Source organism: Leopardus geoffroyi, chromosome A2 (genome assembly GCF_018350155.1).
Source record: "Leopardus geoffroyi isolate Oge1 chromosome A2, O.geoffroyi_Oge1_pat1.0, whole genome shotgun sequence".
In the NCBI taxonomy this organism is placed as follows: domain Eukaryota; kingdom Metazoa; phylum Chordata; class Mammalia; order Carnivora; family Felidae; genus Leopardus; species Leopardus geoffroyi.
In genome coordinates, this window is record NC_059331.1 from 107,981,881 (window position 1) to 108,009,595 (window position 27,715).

Sequence of the window (27,715 nt, forward strand, 5' to 3'; positions counted from 1 at the left end):
AACAGGTATTAATGCATGAGACATCTCTGAAAAGCTAACTATTATGACAGAACCAATCATCTCTATGGTGACATTAAATTTTAAAAAAGTGTCCAAGAGAAAAATCAAAACTGTCTTCTTTGATAGCATATTGGAAATTTACACAAGTGATAAAAATATTATGTTTCCTACACATGATGGCTTTGTGACTACATTTTCATATATAAAGTGATCTATATTTATCTAGTCATTTAAAGGAGCACTTTTCCATATGTGATGGAAGTATCTCTTAAAATTATTACCTAAACACAGACTTCTAAGACTGTGAATGACAAGTGATGGATAATGAAAAAGTATATTTTCTTTAATGTTTGCTATTATTATATCAGAGATACTTTAAATATTTTGCACAGTCTTAGTATGACAGTTAAGTCTTGCAACAAAGATATTTCCTAAGCAAATAATCTCTTCTCTTATAGAGAACTTGATACCGATTTTCCCTTTGAGGTTTCTACTGTGTATACATACTTAAATAAATAATTAGACTTACCGCCTGAAAGGAGAGCTGGCTTACTTTTTACCATTGGACTAGAATGAGGAAATTTGTTGCTAAATGACATGAAAAGGTGTGCCGTGAAATCATCAGGAAGCTCTGCTTCCAGGAATGTCTTCATAAATAGCTTGAAACCTTCAAAATCTATTGTCTGAAAAAAAAATTGAAACATATATTTTCAGACACAGCCAATGTTTAGATTTTTTATGTGCTATATTCAGAATCAACAGTAGTAGAAATGACCGCAAACATTCTTATATCCATATCTACCAAAGGAAGGGGACTATTTGAGAAATGGTTGCAGCCGTCCTAGGCTAACAGTGGCGATTAGATAAGTATATATCTTACCTGTGGTGGATGAGCTGGATTCCAGCAGGAAAGGCTGAAGCTTTCCAGTCATACATTTCTATTTCCAGAGTATCTTATCACCTTAAAAAAATCTCCTCTTTGAAACTTAGTTTCCTTTTCTGTAAATTGGGAATAATATTCCCAATCCTGCAGAGTTGCTGTTATGATTAAATCAGGCAACTGACATGAACAGGCCAATTCAGTCATGAACACAGCATGAATACTGTGAAATAAAGGAATTTCTCTTGTCTCATTTCCCTGCCTCTAATGGTGAGTCTTGCTTTTGACAAATGGAAAAAGGGGTTAATTATAAATTTCACCCTAGCACCAAAAAAATCAAGTGATATGAAATTCCAAAGTGAAATTCTAAAAGTTCCTATGCAAACTTTCAAAGAAACCTATTTCAAGAACTTTGCCCAACTATACTCACTGCAGGTCTATAAAAAAAAACAAAACAAAACGAAAACACAGTTATTTCTTAGGAGAGAACCATTGATACGTTGACAGTCTCCATGTTGACCTGGGGAAATAGTGGTGCGAACCACCTTCTATCCTTGAGTTAAGGAGAGGATTTCCCAGGAGCCACCTGGATAGCTTGCTTTCTCCACACAGATGAGGACAGTGGACTGGACAGATCCAGGCAGGATCTTACTCTTGTCTGAAAACTGAGGACAAGACTGCAGGTGCTTTAGGGCAAAGGCAAGTCAATGGCACTATATTGGGTTTGGCCAACGCCCTCATGACTGGAGGGACAATAAGGCACAAATATATCCTGGGAAATGAATGTAGACCACATGGAAGAGGCCAGTAGTTGATTTGAAGGGACTAAGAGACCTACTGAGAAGTAGCTGGAATAAAGCCACATCTGTCCAGATCAAGAGAGTACAAGGTCGATGGTCCTCAGAAGAAGCCCTTGAAGGGCACTATTTTTTCTTATCCAGTTTAATGTAATTGAGATAAAACTAAAAATAGGGCAAAAATTAAATTTGGCTGATAAATGCTCTTAATTTTGGTCAAACTTCTGGCAGATGAGAATAAATTAATTCCTTAAACTACTATTTTGGATAGAAAAAGTATTTGTTCTGTGTAATTATATTGGGATAAGATGGTACAGAATGACCAATTTTATTATAACATTATTTTGAATAAACCTAAAATGGAATATGACATACAGGGATATCATTACAGAAAGGGCATTTTTAAAGATTAGATCATGTGCCAATTAAGAATATGTACAAAGTATGTTTCTGTATCTAATATAATTTCAAGCCAATAGAAACAAAACAAAAATGTCATGTTGTTTATTAATGGTTGCAAAACTCTGCATACACCTTAATCTGATATTTTTAGTTAGTTTAATCTTCCTGTGCTTATTCATAAAGAGCACTTCAGACATTTACACTGGAGGTAGTAAAAAGATTTCACTTTCTTCCATGGGGTACCTGGATGGCTCAGTCGGTTAAGCGTCTGACATCAGCTCAGAGCATGACAGCTCAGAGCCTGGAGCCTGCTTCGGATTCTGTGTCCTCCTCTCTCTCTGCCCCTCCCCCATTCATGCTCTGTCTCTCTGTCTCTCAAAACTAAACATTTAATAAATTTTTTTAATAAAAAAAGGAGACTTCACTTTCTTCTATATTTAATAGATCACCACCACTACAAAATATTACACATTCTACTAGGAAGTGAACCACGTAATTAAAATCCATGAATAATATGAAAATATAAAGAATAGTCTCAGGTAGCGTTACTTCCAAAAAGCAGTTTGCTACCATGAACGAAACCAAAGTTTCCAAATACACTGATAAGGCTAACAGCCAGGCCACTGTATCAAAATTAGTTTTCTTGAGCAGAGACACCTACTCTTACTAACAGGGTTCCTTAGGCATGGCCTATTGTCAGAGATTCAATCCACATTCAACTGGATGAGTGAGCAGTATCGATAGACAATCCCCAAATGTGTGAAGCCCCATGGGACACTAGGAGTTAATTTTATTACAAAAATGTAGGAACTTTGTGTAAAAAAAAAATAACATTCATAGGCACTGTGGCCGGGAGCATGGTTATTTATATTCACTCTTGCTTCTGTGTCCTAAGCCTTAAGTAGTCAGCATTGTGTTTGCCAATATTACAGAAGACAACAGCATAGTTTTAAAGTGAGACTACCCGGATCTGCTCTCAGATTCAACACTTTCTAGCTGTGTCAAGGTGGGTGATTTACTAATCTCTCAATGCCTCAGTTTATCCATCTCTAGATAAGAATAACATAATACCTACTTTTTGGTCTATTAGCAGTTTCAAGTAGTCTTTGAAGAATACGCCTCAAAACCACATTACCTTAAATGTTTTTGTATGCATTTGAATACCCTTTTTGGATATTTGTTTTAGAAAGCTAGTAACAAAACATGAACAAAGGACTAGAATCATTGACATTTATTCTCTGGATCTTCTTTTGGTACAATGAATACATTTTAAAACCTAACTATTGCAAGGCAAGAGTTTAACATGATAACAGAGGAAAACAATAACAACCAACCAACAAAGAAAAACGAAAGAAGAACTTCAGAATAAAATAATTTTGTGTCATATTCCAATATCTCTACTTGCTATTTGAGGGTTCTGGGGCAAGGAGTTTATCTGCTCTTTTATTTATGTATTATTATTTTTTTTATTATCTTTTAATGTTTAGTTTTGAGAGAGAGAGAGATAGGACATGAGTAGGGGAGGGGCAGAGAGAGAGGGAGACACAGAATCTGAAGCAGGCTCCAGGCTCTGAGCTGTCAACACAAAGCCCAATGCAGAGCTGGAGCCCACAAACTGTAAGATCATGACCTGAGCCGACATTTGACGCTTAACTGACTGAGCCACTCAGGCGCCTCTAGATGCTTGTTTAAAGAAAAATCTGCCACATCTCAAGTGGGTGTATTTTATAAAGCCTTACATAACCCAAGTAGACCCTCCTTGAAATTAGCGCCTGTAATTTAATAATGAAACACAGAAAAATAATCAATCAAAACGAATAGCATCCTTCCTTGGTACATCTTTCTTGGTCCTCAGGAAACATTCTAAAATTAAATGCTGCAGCTCTGCTGTGCTCAGTAAGCAAAAAGCAGCTTGGTTTTATTCTGACAGCTCTAAACCTTAATTTTTTTCATATAAAGTGATATATATATATATATATATATATATATATATGATCAACCATTTAGGATTGTCATCTAAATGTAATAATAAATCAGCATAAAGCACTTAAGATGCTCTTGGGCACGTGGCATGTAAAATAAATGAAATAATAAACTAATAGAAGGAAGTGCTGGTTTGAGGTTTAATGGATTTTTTATTATCTTAATTTGCCCTCCTCTTTGTTAGTCCAGAAAACCAGGAAAGTCACTACATCTTCCCGAATCAAACCTGCACTTTCTGTGTTTTAGCTCTTTTGCTATAATTGTTCAGAATCAGGCAGCATTGACAAATCACTGCTTTTAAAATGTGAGCATTTAGGGGCGCCTGGGTGGCTCAGTCAGTTGAGCGACCGACTTCGGCTCAGGTCATGATCTCACGGTTTGTGAGTTCAAGCCCCGTGTCGGGCTCTGTGCTGACAGCTCAGAGCCTGGAGCCTGCTTCCCATTCTGTGTCTCCCTCTCTCTCTCTTCCCCTCCCCCACTCATTTCTGTCTCTCTCTGTCTCAGAAATAAATAAACATTAAAAAAAAATTTTTAAATAAAATAAAATGTGAGCATTTATTTATAAACAAATATCTTCTTTAAAAAAAATAAAAGTCTATTATTGGAATCATCATAAATTCCTCAGTTTTGAAAGTTTTCTACGAGATGACATCATCCCATTTATTACTTAAGTTTTACTGTTGATGTAAACTTCTCTTTCAAACTTCTTTATGCTGTTGGTGGAAGCAAAGTTCCCCTGCCTTACATTTCTGTCATTACATACAATTTACAGTGTTATAAAACTCAAACTTCTTTAAAGCCAAAATTGAGCTGTTTCAGTTTTCCAATTCATGGAGCTAATTATTCTGCAATGCCTTTTCTGGTTACCCTTGTCTCCTTATTTTCTTGTTAGTAAAAGATTTCCAAATATCTTTTAAATTCTATGTTGTCTAAAATATCTGTAAGTGCATACTGTTCTCAATATATACATTTTCCTTATTTCGTGATTCAGTAGAACATTTCCAAATTTAAGTATTTTATTTTCTACTGCTGTCATGTAGCAGCATTAGAATTGGCTTTTGAAGATTGTGACCTTTAAATAGAATGAGATCACTTATATGCACATCAGTGGAAACACTAATAAAAAAAAAGTTGGGTTGGACTTAACTGAATGAGTGTTCAAAAATCAAATTGGCTAGGCTCGGAGACACACAGACCACACGATGTTGAAAATTTTGAGAACTGCTTTTTCATTTTTTTTTTCTTAAGGAGCAGCCACAGACTATTTAGGGAGATAACATAGAGAATCTGCAAAGAATTCAGACTGAGGGAGCTGCTGAGATATTGTTGCCAAGTTGGCATGAATTCAAAACACATTTCTATATGCCTTTCATTATTATATCTGACCATCTGGGTCCTTTGTTTTTAAGTCCTAGTTAATTCTAAAGAAATAACACTAGTGTTCATCCAAGTAGATTCAAAGTGAATGAAAATAAATGTCATCGCTCTATCATTAATGTATTCTGGTGGTTTCAGGATGGAGATTTTCTCATATTCAGCAAATGTTCACTGTGCACCCACTTTATATGAGGCTCCGCCCCAGGTGTTTGGGTGAAGATGCTACTGCAACATGCGAAAATCCTTCCACTAGAGGCTAATCTTCTAACAAAGGATATAAGAAAATAGAGAAATAAATATGTTAAATGTACAATGTTTGACAGTGTTAAGTGTTGTAGGAAAATGAAGAAGGAAAATGGTTATGTATTTGGGAGGGGCACATGTAGTTTTAAATCTTATGATGAAGAAATGAGAATCTGTTCTTTGAATAAAGATTTAAAGGAGATGAGGGAGATAGCTTTGCACATATTTGGAGAGAGAACATCTCAGATAGGCAAAACAGGTAGTGCAAATGTCCTGAGGTATTAAATTGTTCCTGTTTTAAAGGAATTTATATAAAATCCAGTGAGGAGGAGCAGGAGAGCAGAAGAGGAGTGAGGGCAGACTAGAATGGTAGAAAATACATTCTCATATGTCTATTATAGAAAATTAGGGGAGAAATACATCAACTGTGACAGGTATCACCTCACCCCTTGAAATACTCAGATCATTGAAGTTTCAATTTAGGATATGGTATTGCAAATGGTCCATTCACAAATTCTAAATGTTGTCATAGATACAAGATACTATTTTTTTGACAATATCGAGATTGGATCCTCAGTGCATTTATGAGAAACCTGTAAGAAGCTATTCAAATTTATGTGTTTAATTATGATAAAATGTAACTAAGTAAACTCATAAGTATCTATGTAAGTATCTTCTCAAACTTTTACATGGCTCCCTTGTAGGGCAGAGCAATTCTCGGAGTATCAAGGTGTAAAAGCCAAGCCCCATCATGAAAAGAAAGTTACTACATATTTCAACAATAATTAATACATAGTGAATATGATGTTAATAATACAGAATTATCAAAGGCATTTTATTATTCAGTTTGGTGGTAAATTTTCAAAACTGTTCTCTGGTTGTAGCATGATAAGAGGAAAATGGCTGCCTTTGTGTTGACAGGAATAGGGAAGAGAAGCAGAAATACTGGTTGACATGTTCCTTCCATTCCTTGCTAACTGCCCTGGCATTTATGCAGTTGTGGGAGGCAGAACAGATACAACAGACACAATAACTCTGGGAGCAGGACAGCATTCTGGATGGTGGCCAGGCTTGGCAGGGAAACAAATCACATCCTGTGTCCTCCACTCGTACCTCATGGTAGAAGGAAATCAATTTAGAGTTGGAAAAGACATCAGAGTTATATTTTCTCACTTTATAGTTGAGAAAAGTGAGGCTCTAAGAAAATAAAGGTGATAGGATAGGCTGATGGTGTATCTCATATATTCCCACCTTCTCTTTTCACATATATTCTAGAAATTTTGTATGAAATCATGCTGGTTGCTAAAGTGTGACTAACAGCCACTGTCTTTAAACATCACTGGAAAACCTACACGTCAGGCACAGAGCTAAGTATTTTATACACACTTTAGAATTTAACCCTCTTAACAACTCAATAAGGCCAGTATTCCTCTTGTTTGACAGCTGAACAAATGGAGGCTAATCATTTGTACAAGAACTGCTAATATGTGGCAGATGTGGGATTTGAACTCAGTTCAGTTGAACTCCTAAGACCACATTTTCTCTGTTATACTTTCCAGATGCTTTCTTTAATGGCAAAGGTTGAATTCGGTTCTGGAAGGACAATTATAGCTTACAATAAAAGGGTGTTTATATCATTGCTAACAATTCTATCAGTGTCAACATCCTTGTTAAAGACACTTAAAATATTACATTAGGCAGCAGCACTACCAAATGTAAGTTATGAATTCCCAGGTTTCTTATTAAAGGAATGAAGCAACTCACTAATCTAAATGTAAAGGGTAACCTTCTATATTTGTAGAATCCACAGTACAGAGTACCAAGTACAAAGATAAGGGAAGCTTAGGGAACTATGAAATACAACACAGCCTTGAGCCAAGGATCATCTACTAACAGGAAATGTAAAGAGAAAATCCTACACTCATAGGCACTGATACACCAAGAGCCCATATAGAGCAATAAATATGCATGCCGTGTTTTTTTTTCCTTTGGCTAACCTCAGCTATACCTATTCTTTCTATTCTGCAACTGAAATCGCTTGCCTACTAAACATTTCCATATGGAACAAAGACTGAGCAAGGAAAAGGAAGAAACTCATCCCACTGACCCTAAAAAGGGCAGGGCTAACTTTGACACCAGTTTTCAGACAGTCTCTGGTAGGGATGCCGATTGTGCAGAAAGGTGTGTTTGTTGACCAACGTGTTCAGTAAATGTCCTTTCATAGCTAAAGCATGCTATATAAAAGCAGCCATTTACTCTGAAGAGTTGTCCCCTAAAACCATAAAGTCCATGTAGTCCGTCGTGGGTGGGGTGGTGGTTGGTAGGTTTCCATAGAGGTCAGGGATAATATCAGGGAAGTGTCATCCTCTGAAAGAGACTGGTGAAAGTCATCACAGTCAATAAGTTGCCATTTCAGTCCTACCTCATCCTAGGATACTGTAATATGGAGGGCCTGTATCTAGTCGATCCAGATCATTCTGATGTAACCAATTGCACTGTGATATGTTGGGGATGAGATCCCAGTGTTTGCTGTCATTGAGACCATAGGGAAACATGTGAATAAAAAGCTGCTAATACATACCCATTACTGTTCAAGGGAGACAATATTATGGTTTTAAATATCTCATGCATTTTGGTATGATATATTCCTAGTATGATAGAAAAATCCATTTAGAGATTCCCAAAATGGGTTGTAATTCTAGGCACCCAGCTGAACTATGGACCCCAAACTTCCTTTACAAAATAGGCTTTGCTAGGAGAGAGTGACTGAAACAACAGATGGTGTACTCTTTTTTCCCAGGAAGGCAAAGATCAACAGCTTTTCAGTTATATTTTTCTCACAGATTCTAATAGCACTGTAGATGCCCCCCAACAATGAAATCCCTATCAATTGCATTTAAGTGCAATTATAAACCTCCCATTGTAAAAGAATAAATTAAGACTTTCATTACATGAATTATGTTATTGGAGTCTGATCCATGTTTTGGTGAAATTAGAAAATTAAATTCAAGAGCCTATAAAACTAAAGCCCACCCGCTAGACCCTCTTTGAATCCACTGAGACATTAGCTCCTCCGTTGGAGACTTTGATGTGAACAAGTGTCAGTCAATTATAACCTACTAAGTATTATGGATAGACTTGCATATTATATGAATCTTAATGGTACAGAAGTACAGGTCAGTGATATGGATGAGAAATTCATAGCTCACATCAGAATAAAAAAAGAAAAGACGGATTTCAATAGAAAAGAAAATGTCTTACTTGGTTAAGAATGTCTTGTTTCTGTGCATGCAAGGAAAGAAAGAATACATGTGTTAATGTAAGGTAATTTATACTCATTATCTCATATTGCTGACAAACTAAAAGGTCAATTTTACAGATTGATTTTAAAACATACCCTAGATCCATGGGTCTCAAAATGTGGTCCTGAAACAGCATCATTATCATAAACTGTGAAACTGATAGAAATATACATTTTTGAGCCTTACCCCAGAAACACAGAAACTGAGAGGATAGGGGAACAGGCAGAAACCTGTGTTTTAAGAAGACCCACAGGTGATTCTGATACAAGCTACAATTTGAGAATCACTTACTAGGTCAATCTTTGAGTGTAATAAGCAAATAGTTCTAACTGATAGGAGATAAATATAATGAACAACACATATAAGATTTTTAAAACCTTCCAGAGAAAATTATGAAAATATAACAGCATTATAAATATATATTAGATTATGAATACTTATTTCTCACTCCTAATGTTTCCATCTTTTGGAATAACATGTTTGACTAGCCCATTGCAATGCCTTTAAAGAAAAATATCTTCCCATACATATAGTATTACTAATTTTTTCCCATGTTTTTAAACATCAGTGGAACAATATAGAATTGAATTTGAAATCCAGGAGGGAAAAAGATACACACACACACACACACACACACACACACACAAAATTACTTATTCTCTAATATTCTATGTATATTTTACATATATATAAAATGCAATGCCAAACTGGTTCTTTCTCATATTATCAAATTCCGTTACTTTCATGAATCATTTATATCTGAGATATGCTGACTATATTCACTGTGAGTCTTCTCACTGAGATTGGATGGCTACTAAAAACTAGCTATAATCATACTCTTAACATTATATCATTCATGTAAGATTAGTTGGAGACTAATAAGAATCTCTTACCTTATTAGGTATGAGTTAGTAGTAATTACATGCATGGGAATATGCCATACTCATTACATAAGAAATGCCATTCAATGTACGTGACATACCTTTCTTTTCCCCTTGTTCTCATCTCCCAAAACCTTCCTTTTCATTTTATGGCCAGTCAACAAAGTGAAGAAGAAAGGGCATTAATCTTAATCTGGGACTCCAGATAATTAGGTTTTAATTATGGCTCTTATCATGAAACTAGCTTGTGAATCTTGAGAAAGTAATTTTAGTTTTCTTATAATGACTTTATCTAAAAACTTGATAATCTTATCTGTTTAGGAAACTTAAGAGCTTTTTAAAATTTTTGCTCTTAGGGAATCTTTAGTGCCATTGTTTAGAATAATATATCTTTTTGATTTGGTTATTTATTTTTTTTTTCAAAGAGTGATTGTTACATGATCTTTAAAAGACACAAATTAAAAATAATTGATTCATCTGTATATTGCAGTTAGTATTTATTCTCCATTAGATTCATCCATATATTGCAATTAGTATTTCTTCTCCATTAAAATACACTTAAACAGGTCACATATTCATTATATTAAGCCTTTATACAAAGATTTAGAATTCAGTAATTAAAAGAGTGATAAGAAATACAGTGCACCTACCATACAAGCAGCTTTAAAAGAGGAGAAGCAAGTAAGAGATATTTAGGCTGTTCTTTCTTTGTTTCTTTGCAAATATCTTTTATATGGATGACATAAGCAATGTTCATTTTAGAAAACGAAGGATTAATTATATATTCTAAAAGTAGTGTAGATGAAATATTTTTTTCTAAATTTTCTTGTATAAGGGGGCATCAATTAAGTAGTCATCTGTGGCAAAGAACTTTAGGATTAACCTGTCCAGTCAATAGAGAGTGATAACCTCCCATGTGAATTCTGCATACTGTTATAGTAACCTTTCAGAAACTGGATGAAGTCATGTTCTGAAGAGAACCTCAAGGCTTTAAAGATTTCTTTTTCAACATTAAATATTCCTAATTACCTCCTATTGGCTTTTGTAAAATACATACTAGTGTTTAAGAGTCATATAAACTTTATTTATTTTTTTTTCCTGAAGGGAAAAGACCTATCAATGTTAGATTAGGAGTAGTTTTGCTTTTAAATTAGAATTACTTTGGGGTCATAATGAGATCTAACTTTTTGTTTTTCAACAATTCATTATTTTAATAATGCATTTCAAGAGCAGATCTGCACATTTATGGAGAATTATTACATTACTGAATAGGCTGACATCATATGGGTGTCTAAGAATGAATCTAGTAATTACCTCAATAAATCCAGTATACAGTGACTGATAATCCTCATGAAAATATAATAGTAAGACTAAGTCTTGAGAGTCTTTTAAATAAGAAATCATTGAAGCAAAAAGGCTATTTTGCAAACAAAATTACATTCCAACTTAATTTATAGCTACCAGCTATCTTTAGGGAGAAAAACAAACCTAGTTTTATCTATGTATATAGATTAGATAACATGTACATTTTCAAGCATGGTCAGAAATGTAAATATTAATGACACTTTTGGGCCTTACAGCAATTCTGTACAGTTGTCATCTTAGCTTTCCCACTCTGCTTTTATGGTCTTTGAGATTTTCAGTTCTACGAACTTTTCTGCCAACATTTTCTTTCTCATACTATAGCATCCAGGAAAATAAAATCTGAGGGAAATGTACGCTGGATATCTGCTTTTGTTCCTAGGACAGGAAAATGGGAATGGCTTTAAACTGCCTTATTTTCCCCATCATTGGTAGGCTGTAAATATTAACTTACTTGAAAAAGAAAACAAATCTTAGATTAAAGACCTTTACAAGCTACAGTAATGTATCAGAATATAGACAAAATAAGAAAATATGACATGAAAAAAAGCTATTGGAAATACTGAAAGGAAATTATAAAACAATATGAATTAAGGCTAGAATATATAGATTTGGTTTTGACTAAAACGCAAATCCCTAAGAAAAGTAATATTGAAGGAAAACTAGGAACTGTGCTCTTATAAACATTCAAAACTGTAATGACAATGATAGCAAAAAACAAATCACAGTTAAATCAGCAAATGAATCTATCTAGCTGGCTAAATAATTCATCCAGGGGAAAGGGCCTTTTCCAAAGGATAATTTGTTTTATCTCCCATACAACACAACTATCATTCAGAGAAACTGCAAAAGAACTCACAGCAAAGGTGCTCAAACATTTAAACGTAGCATCACTCAGGTAGCATTAAAAGGAAGGTTATTTAACAAGTAATTAGGAAAGGAAAGACATTCATTCAAGCAAGGTGTCCAAAAGCAATCGACAGGACATGAAGTTTTTACAAGGAAGAAATTTCAGGGACTTGCCGGCTTACTGGTAGTAGGTTAAAACAAGATAGGGTGAAGAAATTCCTCTTTTTTACCCAAAGTGGCTTTTTAAAATTACTAAAGAAAGAAAATCTTTCTTTAGTCAAGGGAATCATTCTCTGAAAGGAGTAACTCTCCTGCCCCCAACAAATTTTGATCTGGGGTTAAAATGTGTAGGTCACAGAGTGAGCGGCAAGCACACTTTGTCTTCCCTTCTATCTAAACCTGACCTGATCCTACCTGAGCAAGCCAATTCAGAATTGCAGTATCTTTAACATCTAGGGAAAGAACCTAAGACCATATTAGAGATGACCTATACTCTTTCAAGCACCCAATATAGAAATGTTATTTTCATCTGCAAACGTTTTTTGAATGAAAAAAGTAGTACACTATTTTACATATTTTCCAAAATAGTATTTCATTATGAATTTTATTTCATTTATGGTATGGTATATGGTACATATATTTCCAAGGACTCTTCATTAAGAAACCCCTTCTCCAATCACATATATGAAACTGATATAAATGAAAAAGAAGTTTTACCCCTTCAGGATTATACTTTGCAAGCACACCATTACCATGGAATTCTTCAAGAACATCCTTTAATTTCTTTGTGGAATCTATAAAGAAATAGAGAACACACAAATTGTTTATAGATGCCTATTGTGGTTAAATAACCCAGTTCAGAAACAAAGACCCATTAAAATATAATCACCAACACATATTCAGTTTTAAAATGAACATGTAAAACGTTCTTTATCATTTTCGAAAGGCTATTTGGTTGAAAAAAGCAATAACACACAAAAAAGAAAGGGACAGAAATACTATGTTTTCCAAGTGTATTGCCCAAGAATAAGGCCATTACCTATGTACTACATAAATTAATGAGCAAACATATAAAAAAGTAGCATCTCTTCTCTTTATTTTGATAGCATAACATCTAAATGAATGAAATAAGCTTAGTTTAAAAAGAAAATATAGGGGGTGCCTGAGTGGCTCAGTCAGTTAAGCCTCCAACTTTTGATTTTGGTTCAGGTTATGATCTCAAGGTCATGAGATCAAGTTCCGTGCTGAGCTTAGGGCCTGCTTGGGATTCTCTCTCTCCCTCTCTTTCTTCCCCTCCCCCATTTGTGCACACACTCACTCTGTCTCTCTCTCTCAAGATAAATAAATAAACATTTAAAAAAGAAAAAAAGTAAACATAGGCATTTGTTATTGAACTTTACAATTAACACAGTACATTTTACATATTTTACTCCATTAGCAAAGAATAACCCTGCTGGACAAATAAACACAATGAAATGTGTAGTTAAGCCTCAGTGGTGAATCCAGTCAGAGGCAAGGTACACATTGTAGTATTTTGCAGACGGTTTTATAAGGAATTTTCTAAATACACACAAAGAACAAACTAAAGCTTAATTCAATTAAGAAACCAAGTTTAGGAAAAAAAAAATTAAGAAACAAAGTTGAGGAAGTATCTCTCTACTTGCCAGAAGGGATGCTGCCCCATTGAGGAAGCATTCAATGAAAAGCTACTTATAGCTCCAAATTTAAAAAACACACGACAAAAGTTTAGGGGCACCTGGGTGGCTCAGTTGGTTTAGTGTCCGACTTTGGCTCAGGTCATGCTCTCACAGTCCATGAGTTTGAGCCCCTCATCAGGCTCTCTGTCAGCACAGAGGCTGCTTCAGATCTTCTTCCTCCCTCTCTCTCTCTGCCCCTCCCTCACTGGTTCTCTTTCTCTCAGAATAAATAAACTTAAAAAAAAAGTTTAGGTGCACCTGGCAGGGCTCAATCAGTTAAACATCCGACTCTTGGTTTCAGCTGAGGCCATGACCTCAAGGTTTATGAGATGGAGCCCATGTTGGGTTGGGCTCCATACTGACAGTGCGGAGTCTGCTTGGGATTCTTTCTTTCCCTCTCTCTCTTCCACTCCCCAGCTTACTTTCTGTCTCTCTCAAAATAAATAAATAAACATTTTTTTAAAAAGGTTTAGATATGTTACCAAAATAATTTTGAATTGCTTTTTCAATTTTGAAATATTTTGAAATATTTTTAGGATGTTCATCATACTAAGATTGTGACAAAAGAATCCTGAGTTAATATGGAAATCATGTCATGAAAGAAAATAAATGTTAGAAAAATATAAATAAGTAGAATATAAATATATGCAATCAATCTACTAATACAATGCTCTCATAGTTATCAAAATATAATTTTGATAAAGCAATCTAAGACTTACAATATACTTAACTTAGAGAAAACTAACCATTAATACTGATAAGCCATCTAAACATTCAATCAAGTTTGATTAATAGTGATAAAACAAGGCTGAAACTGAAATGTGGGAAATAAGCAGAAGCTGTTTAGTTTTCCACTAGGGAAGAGGGTATGGTCCTAGCATTTGAATATCATCCTCCTTTCATTTCCCCAAGATTCAGCGATGTTTGTAACATAAAATAATTCCCAGTTCCAAAAATACTAATTTACAAATGAGCTTTTGAGGCATCCTGCCAGAAAATTAATTCTTAGATCCCCATCAAGTGAATCATGTCTATATTTTGTGAATTATACTTTCATTTAGAGTGTGCAATTTTGTTTATGTTGTAAGTTCTGTGAGGTTTTTTGTGTGACTGTATTGTTTTTATATTATTAAAAATTCCACATAACATAGATTCTATTTTGACCATTTTAAACTATACAAATCAGTGGGTTTTTAAAATGTATTCACATTGCTGTGCAACCATCACCCTACATAATTCCAAAATATTTTCATCACCCCAAAAACAACCTCCATATTCTGGACATTCCATAAAAATGGAATTATATAATTTTTTGTCTTTGTTTGGCTTCTTTTACTTCAAGGTTCACATATGCTACAGTATGTGTCTGTACTTTATTCCTTTTTATAGCTAAAAAATATTCCATTTTATGGATATACCACATTTTGTTTATCCAGTCATCATCTCATGTACATTTGAGTTGTTTCCATGTTTCAGTTATCATGAAGAATGCCACTATGAACAAACATTCAAGTATACATGATTTTGTGCAAATACATATTTTAATTCTCAGGGGTATACACTGAAGAGGAGAACTGCTAGGTCATACGGAAACTCCATGTGGAACATTTGGTGGAACTGCCAAACAGATTTTCACAGGGCTATCCTACTTCACATTCCTATCAATAATGTATAAGAATTCTAATTTCTCTACATCTTTGCTATACTTTCCTAGTTTTTTTTTTTTTTAATTATTATCAGAGCTACCTTAAAGGGATGAAATGCTTTTGATTTGTATTTCATTAGTTATTTGTTAATGGCTAATGATGTTCAACATCTTTTCATTTTAAAAAAAAAATTAAAAATGTTTATTTATTTTTGAGAGAGACAGACAGAGTGTGAGTGGGGAAGGAGCAAAGAGAGAGGAAGACACAGAATTCGAAGCAGGCTCCAGGCTCCGAGCTGTCAGCACAGAGCCCTATGTGAGGCTCGAACTCATAGACTGCAAGATTGTGACCTGAGCCAAAGTCAGACGCTTAACAGACAGAGCCCCCCAGGTGCCCCTGAACATCTTTTCAAATGCTTATTGGCCATATGTGTATCTTTTTTGAAGAGATGTCTATTCAAGTCTTTTGACTATTTTTTAACTGGGTTGTTTATCTTTTTGCTGTTGAGATTGGTGTGTGTGTGTGTGTGTGTGTGTGTGTGTGTGTGTGGTGTAACATGTTTGAAGACTGTTACACTTTCCTATATATTTCTTTTTCAGTATATATTTTGCTACCACTTTCTGTACTGTGATCAGAGTTAATTCGTTACGTCTTGCTTCCTGCTAGATTGTAGGTTGCTCTGGGGAAGAAAATGTACATTTTATTTTTACATAGCACTCAAATTTATTACAAAGATGAAGTAATGGAATTGCAATAAATATTGTGATTCAATTGATCAAAGCTATTTCTTAATTAAAACAAATTACAGTAATTACTTTGACATTTACCTTGGCAGAAACTTAAAACTACTTTAGAGACCAGGTTCTATATTAAAGAGAGAGATGAGGGGCACCCGGGTGGCTCAGTCAGTTAAGTGTCTGACTTTTCATTGTAGCTCAGGTCATGATCTCCCAGTTAATGAGTCTGAGCCCAGCATTGGCTTCTCCACCGACAGTGCAGAGTCTGCTTGGGGTTCTCATTCTCTCTCTCTCTCTGCTCCTCTGCCACTAGTGTCGTCTCCCTTTCTCTCTATCGCTCTCCCTTTCTCTCAAAATAAATGAATAAACTTTAAAAAAACTAAAGAGAGACATGAAGCTGAATCTTTTGTCCCAAATCCTTCTTTGTCAATAATAAGGCATTAGTGTAACTTAGCAGAAAACTTTTACTTCCTCTAATTTATAGATGTAGATGCAGATACTTCTGTATACAACTACATAGAGGTACACATTTCTAGATTCACAAATTTTGGAATAAGATATCCCAAGGACTCTGGCTATTTTAACCATATCTGAGCCCCATGATAAAATGAAAGGGGGAGGAGAAAATTTGCTTTCTTATACCTAGGCTTTCCGAAGAACGTTAAAGACATTGCCTAAAGATAGGCTTTTCATTTCAGGTTTCCATAGGAGTAGCCCCCCCCCCCCCCCACACACACACACACTCAGTAATCATTTATGAATGCTCCAGAGAGGGCAATAGTCCTTAAAATTATTCATGTCATTTTTTTAGGATTTTCTTGGTCATAGTTTATATTAGAATATTCTTAGTGGGAGACCACTAGGAATAAATTTAACAAATTAAGAGGAAAATCTCTGTGTTTCAACGATGATCCTGCTCAGGGACAATTTAACAAGCACTGATTCATATTTAGATCAATCACCATTCACTCCATTTACCCCTTTATCAATGGTCAAATTTCATTTTTAATCTTGATATCTAAGGTATATTCATGATCCAATCTCCACTTCACAATCTAGTTTAGGAACTGGAACATTATCTTGTTGTTCTATTCCAGTCCCAATAACTTCTCTTGGGCCCAGTCTCTTGACCACTGAGGCCTTGACTTACCCAGCCAATATTCTATAGATTAAGATTCTGGTATGAAACATCAAAGGGTTCCAGATATCCTGACTTGGTCCCCTAACCTTTAATCAGAATTGCCTTATATGAACAGTCTACATATCTGTGTGGATTCCCAAACTGCAGTAGATTGTAAAGATCCTGCTTTTGTGTTCTACCGACCGTCAAAGGTGAAACGTCACTTACTTATTTTATAATTCTGCTGCTTTTCTGGATTTGCTCCTATTACTTGTCACCATAAACATTCCTATCTTTCTAATTCTGTCAACTCTAAATCACGTCTGTTCAAACAGCACTGGGGTGGTGGAGAGGAGAAAGGACACATAACTTAATCTGACCTACTCTCTAGTATAAGACAGACATAAAGTAAGTGATGCCTGGGTGAATAGATGGTTAGTGAAAGACATAATCTCAATCACATTTCAGCTAATACTGGAGCTTCAAATAAGAGAGCACAGTGACAGATTCTGGGCTGAGCAATACTGAGAAATCTAGGTAGGCAGGCAGCCAGGCAGGAAGCTGTGAACTGGGAGATCAATTCACAGGTAATACATATCTGTAATGAAACAAAGGTCTGGCATCAAAGAAGCCTGGCAACTGAAGTGTAGGGCAGCCAGGTTCAAACAGCTGATTTCATCCTTGCATCAGGGATCAGGACAGATGCTTAGTACCAAATACAGGGTCTCTTAGAAAGCAAAGGAGGGTCATGACATGAAATACATGGCTAATTCCAGAGGCACTGATGCTTGACTCAGCTAATAGGGCAGGAGACTTGGAGAAGAACAGTAGAAGCAAATCACTGCCCTATATCCATTTTACCAGGAAATTAATATCTTGGTAAAACCATATCCATTTTACTAAGAAGCAATTTAATATTACTAACCACAACAAAGACTATGGGATTTTAGATTACTTGCTCTACCACCATCAGAATCACCTAAGCACTAAGGTGCTACTGAACCAAAAACGGGGAGGGATCATTTTGTTCAGCAAATGTTTTGGTTATAAGCAAGGACAGAGGAAATGTATATGGGGACTGATGATCTACTTAAGTGTCTGCTACATCTTGAATGAACTTCCTTTGTGATTTCACAGTCTCTTTGACTCTTCATTCCAAAAAACTCAACACACACTTCTCAGATTAATCACAAACGTCTCATGGAATTATGGAAACATTTAAAGATAGAGAGTTTTAGATTTGAGTCCTGGCTCCAGAATTCGTGGTTGAATATCCTTGGGCATATTTTTAATGTCTCCGTGGCTCAGTTTTCTAATATGGAAAATAGGAATAATGATACAAACCTTGTAGTACTGTATGTAGCAGAGTGTCTGGTGCGCAATAAATTCCTGTTCCTTTGTTCCACCATAAATATGACTTCAAAAATATCATTACTTTCAACAGTTTCCTGTTGTGTTTGGATTGAAGCACAAACTCCTCCTTTTGGCATAATAGTTATGCCACAATATGATCCATACCCTACCTACCAACAGCTATTTTTCATGCCTTCCTTATTATAGTTAATATTCATTGTAACATATCCCATGATTTTAGAGCCCCTCCTTTGCTCATGATATTCTCTTTGCCTGGGATTCTCTTCAATATCAAATGAAGTTCAAACATAATGCATGCCATAGTTTACCTGTCACCTTATTCATAAAACCTCTCAAGACCTCCTTCAACAACAGTAGATAGCAACTAACCTTCTATGGAATACCCTATAATAACTTTCTTAGAATCTACACCTGATTTATGCATTGAGTACAATTAACACTGTTAATCAACATTTGCATGGGTAGATAGTTTTAGAGATTGCAAAGTGCTGTATCTTTTTTTTAAGCATTGTATCTTATTCTTTCATTTAAGACTCACAAACACATGAAGACATCAAGGTTAAAGTAACCATTACTTATTCAAAATCATACAACCCAAAGGGGTTTAAGCAGTGATCCAAACTTTGGTATATGACCCAAGTCTGTTTTCCTTATTTTGTAAAAGCAAAGCAAAACATAAAAAAAAAATAGAAGTTTCCATCATAGCCAAGGCATCAACTTGGCAGTCCATGGTTTTCTTTAATTTAGTTCACTGAAGTTCATTACCTATTTTTCTAGCACATGGAAACATTCTGTTTCTTTTTTACCAACTTAAATTAACAGGTGAAGAATACAATATATACATATATGAAATATAAAAAAACAAAACAAAAAGGTCATATGGATATTTTTAAAGTGTTTTCTGGCATATTTATTTTTGTTTAGGATTATATTTCTCTTTGATAATGGAATTAGAATATATATAATTCTTTTTGAAAACCTTAAGACATATGTAAATTTGACATAATGTATGTATTTCATATAATTATTATCAGACATTCTTAAACATTAAAATTGCCTGTGTGCATTAAGAAGGGAAAGTCACAGCAAATGCAGAGAACTACTGAAGCAAAATCCTAAAAATGTTTTGCAAAGAACACATTCTCATTATACCTCCTAAGAAAATCTTTTTTTGTTTGTTTCAAGGTAAATATACTTTAAAGGTCAAGGCCAATAGTTTTACTATCCAAACAGTAGTCCTAGGCCTTCTCACTCCCATGAAAAGATTATCACATTCCACTGTTAACACCAAGACTATCCAACTTACAAAGCACATTTGTTATTTTTAAAACTACCAAATTCTGAAATAACCAACTGTAGATTAATCATCTAGTCCTTAATGTGCCTGAGTAGACAACACCATGGGCCCCTGTTTCAGTGAGGACATTGGGTTTCCAGGAACAATGCAGCTCTGACAATGTGAGAGAGGCTCCTAATGCCTGTAATCTGAATTTGGGACCATGGAAAAGTCATCTGTTGGCTTTCCCAACTCAGTGCTTCAAAAGTTTTCTTCAAAGTCTAAGCTTCCCCACGTGGTATTTTCCCCTTATAACAAAGGTTATCTGTGGCCTAGAAATCTTTTTATGCACTCAATCTAAATCATCTTTGCAGTGGCTATTTTAATCCTGTAGGAAATAAGGTTTGTAGCTTCAACTGTTTAAATGAAAATTTTCTAGTCTAAATACTGAGCTAGCATTAATGCACATATAACATATTACTATTCAGTACAAAGTTAAATGTGAAAATTAAAGTCTCCCTTAACTATATAGTATTTCAAATAAGCAAAATAACCCAAACAGCTTTGTGTCTAACCCAGTGATACTCAAACTGGGATCCATCTTAGAATCATGTGGGTAGTTTTTAAAATATACTGATACCTGGGCTTAAAACACAGTGATGATGATTGAATCCACTAGAGTGGATCCCACTAGACATGATAACTTTTAAAATTCTCCTCACATGATTTTTATATGCAGCTAAGGTTGAATTAACCACTGTTCTTATCCTTAAAGAAATTGATAATTAATCAGCAAAATTTTTGCTGCTACATCTTCCTACCTGGGTCCCTGTTTCACTGAGAACAATGCATTTCCAGGAGGAAAAAAAAAAAACAATCTCTGATGATGCAAAGAGGTTGACAGAACCTTTAATCTGAATTTATATATATTTAGCCTGATTGTAAAGATTATATATAATCTTTAATAAGTATATATTTAGTCTAGCTGTTGCTCAGGGGACTTCTATTAGGGAAAAAAAACTTAGAGCATTTTACTTAAAAACTGATTTAACTGCATCTGAGGTCACGATAGCAAAAAATAGTATTTTAGAAATAGAGAAGATCCAGAAATTGCTATTGCTATTAATGTAAATCCCAAGGTGATATAAAAAAAAAATGTCCTATTTAAGTTGTGGTCAGCAGCAGTAAATAAACACCTACAACATTATAGAATAAAATATTTGGAGAGCCAGTCACCCCAACATTGAAGTTCATATCTACTTGTGGGAGAATTATAACAAATGTACAAACAGATTGAAAATAAAACCTGAAACTATTGTTAAAAATAGTAAGTCACACTGTAGCAGTTTATATGCTAAGTGAAATGTATATAGCTGGAGTTTTAAAAACATCCCAAAGATACTCTGATGGTACAGCTACATTAGGCGGAGTTGTTTTAAAAAGCTAGTAAGTAGTTCTGAGAGCAAGTTCCCTTTCTACATATTTCTACTAAGCTCTCAAGATCTTTGTAACTTGAAAAGACAATGGTCATACTATCTTAGAGAAAAATATTACACACAGTATAATAATTATTTCTATTTATCTGGAAAGACAATTATTTAATTTCAAGATAACTATTGATGTGAGACTATGGAGAAAATTCCCTTTCTCCTTTTGATATTCATTATTTGATGATAATACTCTTAAATAACCAATCCTTAAAACTATTTTCTGCATTTGCTATTTTTTCCCTTATTCATCTATTCATATTTAACTTTTTGAGGTGTACACTTGTTCAATGCCTTGGACAAAATATTTATAAGAGTGACCTTGGATAGACAACATATCTGGTAATCTGTCCTCCAGCTGGATACTGTCTGAAATGCCCATGAAATGATCTGCATATCATAGAGATATTCTCACATGGAAAATTCATTAAGGAAAATACACATTTGCATTTGAGCCACTGTTCTATAAAATAACTAAGGATTGATACTGAAAATATAATTTTAATTAAGAATTGTAATTGAGAGGGAAAGGCCAAGATGGCAGAACAGCACGGAAGTTTGTTTTTTTTTTTTTTCATTTCTTGTCCCTGAAATGTAGCCAGATCAATACCAGACCATCTTGCACACCTAGAAAACGGATTTGAGGATTAAGACAACAATCTTCACAACCTGAACCACAGAACTCTGCAGGTAAGCAGAACAGAGAGGTGAACTGGGGGAGAGAGAAGCTGCAGAGGGCAGGGAGCTATTTTTGCTTGTGGAGAGAGGACGGAGATGGGGGAGAAATACAGGAAAAGCACCCCCCCCCCTTTCAAAAACAGCTGGAGAGAAAAATCAAAAGTGGCAACAGCCACAAGTGTCTGAAAAAAAAAGGGAGAAAGGAGAAAGGAGAGGATTTAAATACTATTAAGACTCTACAAACAGAGGGAGTGCAGAGTCTGAAACTCCGTAGCTCGATACCTGGAGGTGCTCTGGTGGGAAAGGTAAATTCCAAGAAGCAAAGAGCAAGGTCCAAGGGCTCCATGGGCCACTCAAGGAGTGGCAGTTCCCCTGCTGGGAGGACATTTGAGAGAGGCTGTGAGGCCTCCCCACAGGCAAATGTCCCAGTGGACCCAGAGAACAACCAGATTTGCTGGTGTTGAAATAAGGATGTAAAGGGTGAAGCCTGGTACCAGATGTGTTGTGATTTACCATAATCGCTGAAACGCTGCCTCTACACGATCACACAAACTTTTTCTGTGGCAGGCTGGCACCCAACCACAGTCTCTGGGAATTGGCAACACCATGATCTTGTGAACACTCCTGGGGGCAGGTTGGCACCTGGCCATTGCTCAGTGAGACCCTCCCCCAGAGGGTCTGAGTGGGTCAAAGCCACAGTTCCTCAGAAATGAGGGATTGGGAAACACAGACTCATCTGAGATAAAACTCAGGATGGAGGTGATGCCTGGCAGCCTGACACATTGTTCATAAATAGTGTAGAAGCAGGGAGAGGATGAAAGCCAGACACAAAGGAGGGGGACTTGATTCCTGGTCGGGGAGGACATGGAGTTCCAATACTAGAGACTGGGTAAGCTGAAAGATGCCATTTTCACCCCTCCCATGCATGCATATACATGCCTACATGTGCCACAACAACCCACCCCAGTAAGCTAAGAAGCACGATCTAGTGGAGAACAGAGTCCTTACACTAAGCCCTACCCAAATGGGCCAGCCACACTTTTAAGAAACACAACTAGTCCCTCCACCTGCTTAGTTTACAGACTATAAAGTGCTTCTTAGTTTGACTTCTAAGGGATACCAGATGTCATTTCAATCATATTTCATTCTGTTCGCTGGTCCCTTCATTCATTTTTTTTTCTTTTTCTTTTCTTATTATTGAATAAAGAGGAAAAAATTATTTGCCATTTTTCTTAAAAATATTTTTCTTTAGGGGTGCCTGGGTGGCGCAGTCGGTTAAGCGTCCGACTTCAGCCAGGTCACGATCTCGTGGTCCGTGAGTTCGAGCCCCGCGTCGGGCTCTGGGCGATGGCTCAGAGCCTGGAGCCTGTTTCCAATTCTGTGTCTCCCTCTCTCTCTGCCCCTCCCCCGTTCATGCTCTCTCTCTGTCCCAAAAATAAATAAACGTTGAAAAAAAAAATATTTTTCTTTAACTTTTTTCTACTATATTTTTTTACTTTTGTGTAATTTTTTTTAAAATTCTATTTTACAACATTTCATTTTATTCTATGTCATTCTATTCATTTTTTCAAACTTTCAAATGTTTTCCTTCCCCCCTTTTTTCCTTTTCTTATCTTTTCCTTTTTTCCCTAATCTATCAAGATTCAATCAACCACAAGACCAAAACACACCTAGGTTCTAACATATTTTATTTGATTTCTTTGTGTTGTTTTTAACTTTTTTTTTTTTTTTACTTTATTAATTCCTTTTCTTCCATCCAAATGACAAAATGAATGAATTCACCCCAAAAGAAAGACAGGAAGAAATGACAGCCAGGGACTTATTCAACACAAATACAAGCAAGATGTCAGAATAAAACTTTAGAATCATGATAGTAATAATAATAGCTGGGGTTCAAAATAGATTAGAATCCCTTTCTGTGGAGATAAAAGAAGTAAAAACTAGTCAGGATGAAATAAAAAATTCTATAACTGAGCTGCAATCTGGAATGCATGCCACGGCGGTAAGAATGGATGAGGCAGAGCAGTGAATCAGCAATACAGAAAACAAACTTATGGAGATTAATGAAGCAGAAAAAAAGAGGGAGACTAAGGCAAAAGAGCACGACATAAGAATAAAAAAACTCAGCGACTCATTAAAAAGGAACAACATCAGAATCATAGGAGTCCCAGAGAGGAAGAGAGAGAAATAGGGGTAGAAGAGTTATGTGAACAAATCATAGCGGAAAACTTTCCTAACCCAGGGAGACACAGACATCAAAATCCAGGAAGCACAGAGAACTCCCATTAGATTCAACAAAAACTTTCCACCAAAAAGGCATATCATAGTCAAATTCACAAACTACTCAGGCAAGGAGAGAATCATAAAAGTAGCAAGGGAAAAAACTCCTTAACCTACAAGGGAAGACAGATCAGGTTCGTAGCAGACCTATCCACAGAAACTTGGCAGGCCAGAAAGGAGCAGCAGGATATATTCAACATGCTAAATTGGAAAAATATGCAGCCAAGAATTCTTTATCCAGCAAGGCTGTTATTCAAAATGGGAGAGATTTAAAAAGTTTCCTCAAACAAAAATTAAAGGAGTTTATGACCACAAAACCAGCCCTGCAAGAAATTTTAAGGGGGGCACTCTGAGGAGAGAAAAAAACAAAAAAACAAAAACAAACCAAAAAGACCAAAGCAACAAAGCCTAGAAAGGACCCGAGAACACCACCAGAAACTCCAATTCTACAGGCAACATAATGGCAATAAATTCCATTTTTCAGTACCCACTCTAAATGTTAATGGAGTAAATGCTCCAATCAAAAGACAGAGGGTAAAGGAACAGGATAAGAAAACAATATCCATCTATATGCTGTTTACAAGAGACCCATTCTAAGCCTAAAGTCACCTTCAGATGGAAAATAAGGGGATGGAGAACCATCTATCATGCTAATGGTTGCCTAAAGAAAGCTGAAGTAGCCATACTTATATCAGACAATCTAGATTTTAAAATAAAGACTGTAACAAGAGATGAAGAAGAGCATTATATCATAATTAAGGGGTCTATCCATAGAGAAGACCTAACAATTGTAAACATTTATGATCCAAACGTGAGAGAATCCAAACATATAAATCAATGAATCACAACATAAAGAAACTCATTGATCATAATACCATAATAGTAGGGGACTCCAACACCGCACTTACAGCAATGGGCAGAAAATCAACATGGAAACTATGGCTTTGAATGATACACTGGACTAGATGGACTTAATAGGTATATTTAGAACATTTCATCCTAAAGAAACAGAATACACATTTATCTAGAGTGAAAATGGAACATTCTCTAGGAGAGATCACATACTGGGACACAAATCAGCCCTCAACAAGTACAAAAAGACCATGATCATATGGTGCATATTTTCAGACCAAATGATATGAAACCCGAAATCAACCACAAGAAAAAATTTGGAAAGATAACAAATACTTGGAGACTACAGAATATGCTACTAAAGAATGATTGGGCTAACCCATGAAGATAAAGAAGAAATTAAAAAGTACATGGAAGCCAATGAAATGATAACACCACAGCCCAAAACCTCTGGGACACAGCAAAGGCAGTCAGAAGAGGAGGTACATAGCAATCCATGCCTTCCTAAAGAAGGAAGATAGGTCTCCAATACACACCCTAACCTTACATCTAAAGAGCTGGAAAAAAAAAACAGCAAAGAAAAACCAAAACTGGCAGAAGACAGGAAATAATAAATATTAGAACAGAAATCAATGCTACTGAAAAAGAACAAAACAAACAAATGAACAAATAAACAAACAAAACCCAGCAGAACAGATCAATGAAACCAGGAGATGGTTCTTTGAAAGAATTAACAAAATTGATAAACCTCTAGCCAGTTTGATCAAAAACAAAAAGGAAAGAACCCAAATAAATAAAATCAAGAATGAAAAAGGAGAGAGCACAACCAACACTGCAGAAATACAAACAATAAGAGAATATTATGAGCAATTATACACCAATAAAATGGGGATTCTGGAAGAAATGGACAAATTCCTAGAAACATATAAACCACAAAAACTGAAAAATAAAGAAATAGAAAATTTGAACAGACCCATATCTAGTAAAGAAATCAAATTAGTAATAAAAAATCTCCCAAAAAAACAAGAGTCCAGGGCCGGGTCGTTTGCAGGGAATTCTACCAAACATTTAAGGAAGAGTTAACACCTATTCTCTTGAAGTTGTTACAAAAAAATAGAAATGGAAGGAAAACTTTCAAACTCTTTCTATGAAGCCACTATTACCTTGATTACAAAACCAGACAAAGATCCCACTAAAAGGAGGAACTACAGACCAATTTCCCTGATGACTGTGGATGTAAAAATCCTCAACAAGATGTAGCTAACCAGATCCAACAATACAATAAAAGAATTATTCACCACGACCAATTGGGATTTATACCTAGGATGCAAATCTTGTTCAATATCCGCAAAACAATCAGTGTGATACATCACAACAATAAAAGAAAGGACAAGAACCACATGATACTCTCAATAGACGCAGAGAAAACATTTGACAAAATACGGCACACTTTCTTTATAAAAACCCTCAAGAAAGTAGGGATAGAAGGATCAGAACTCAAGATCATAAAAGGCATATATGAAAGATTCACAGCTAATATCATCCTCAATAGGAAAAAACTAAGAACTTTCCCCATAAGGTCAGGAACATGACAGGGATGTCCACTCTCACCACTGTTATTCAACATAGTATTGGAAGTCTTAGCCTCAGCAATCAGACAACACATAAGAGTAAAAGGCATCCAAATTGGCCAGGAGGAAGTCAAACTTTCACTTGTCACAGATGGCATGATACTCTATATGGAAAACCCAAAAGATTACAAAAAAACTGCTAGAACTGATCCATGAATTCAGCCAAGTCACAGAATATAAAATCAATGCACAGAAATCGGTTGCATTCCTATACACCAATAATGAAGCGACAGTAGGTGAAATCAAGGAATCGATCCCATTTACAATTGTACCAAAACCCCCAAAATACCTGGGAATACACATAACCCAAGAGGTGAAAATCTATACACTGGAAACTATAGAAACTTTATGAAAGAAATTGAAAAAGATTGGAAAAAGATTCCATGCTCCTGGGCTGGAAGAGTAAACATTGTCAAATTGTCAATAATACCCAAAGCAATCTATATATTCAATGCAATCTCTATCAAAATAACGCCAGCATTCTTCATAGAGCTAGAACAAATAATCCTAAAATTTGTATGGAACCAGAAAAGACCATGAATACCTGAAGCAATCCTGAAAAAGAAAACTAAAACTGGAGGCATCACAATCCCAGATGTCAAGACATATTACAAAGCTGTAATCATCAAGACAGTATGGTACTGGCACAAAAACAGACACTCAGATCAGTGGAACAGAATAGAGAGTCCAGAAACAGACCTGCAAACATATGGTCAATGAATCTTTGACAAAGCAGGAAACAATATCCAATGAATAAAACAGTCTCTTCAGCAAATGGTGCTGGGAAGACAGGACAGCGACATGCAGAAGAATGAACCTGGACCACTTTCTTACACCATACACAAAAATAAACTCAAAATG

General features: G+C 35.5%; 1 protein-coding gene across 10 annotated transcripts in view; it reads right to left on the reverse strand.

The window, feature by feature from the left end:
- Positions 1 to 27,715, reverse strand: part of DGKB (diacylglycerol kinase beta) — a 714,685-nt gene that overhangs the window by 549,967 nt on the left and 137,003 nt on the right. For 4 of the 10 annotated variants that reach the window (XM_045494972.1, XM_045494966.1, XM_045494968.1 and 1 more), the window contains exons 3-5: positions 12,794 to 12,870; positions 8,944 to 8,964; positions 530 to 683 (exon numbers count right to left, since the gene is read on the reverse strand). In XM_045494972.1, the coding sequence (XP_045350928.1) occupies positions 530 to 683; positions 8,944 to 8,964; positions 12,794 to 12,870 (252 nt within the window). Of the gene's footprint in view, positions 1 to 529; positions 684 to 8,943; positions 8,965 to 12,793; positions 12,871 to 27,715 lie in introns of those variants that run through there. The other 6 variants (XM_045494973.1, XM_045494971.1, XM_045494970.1 and 3 more) reach the window with 4 other exon arrangements.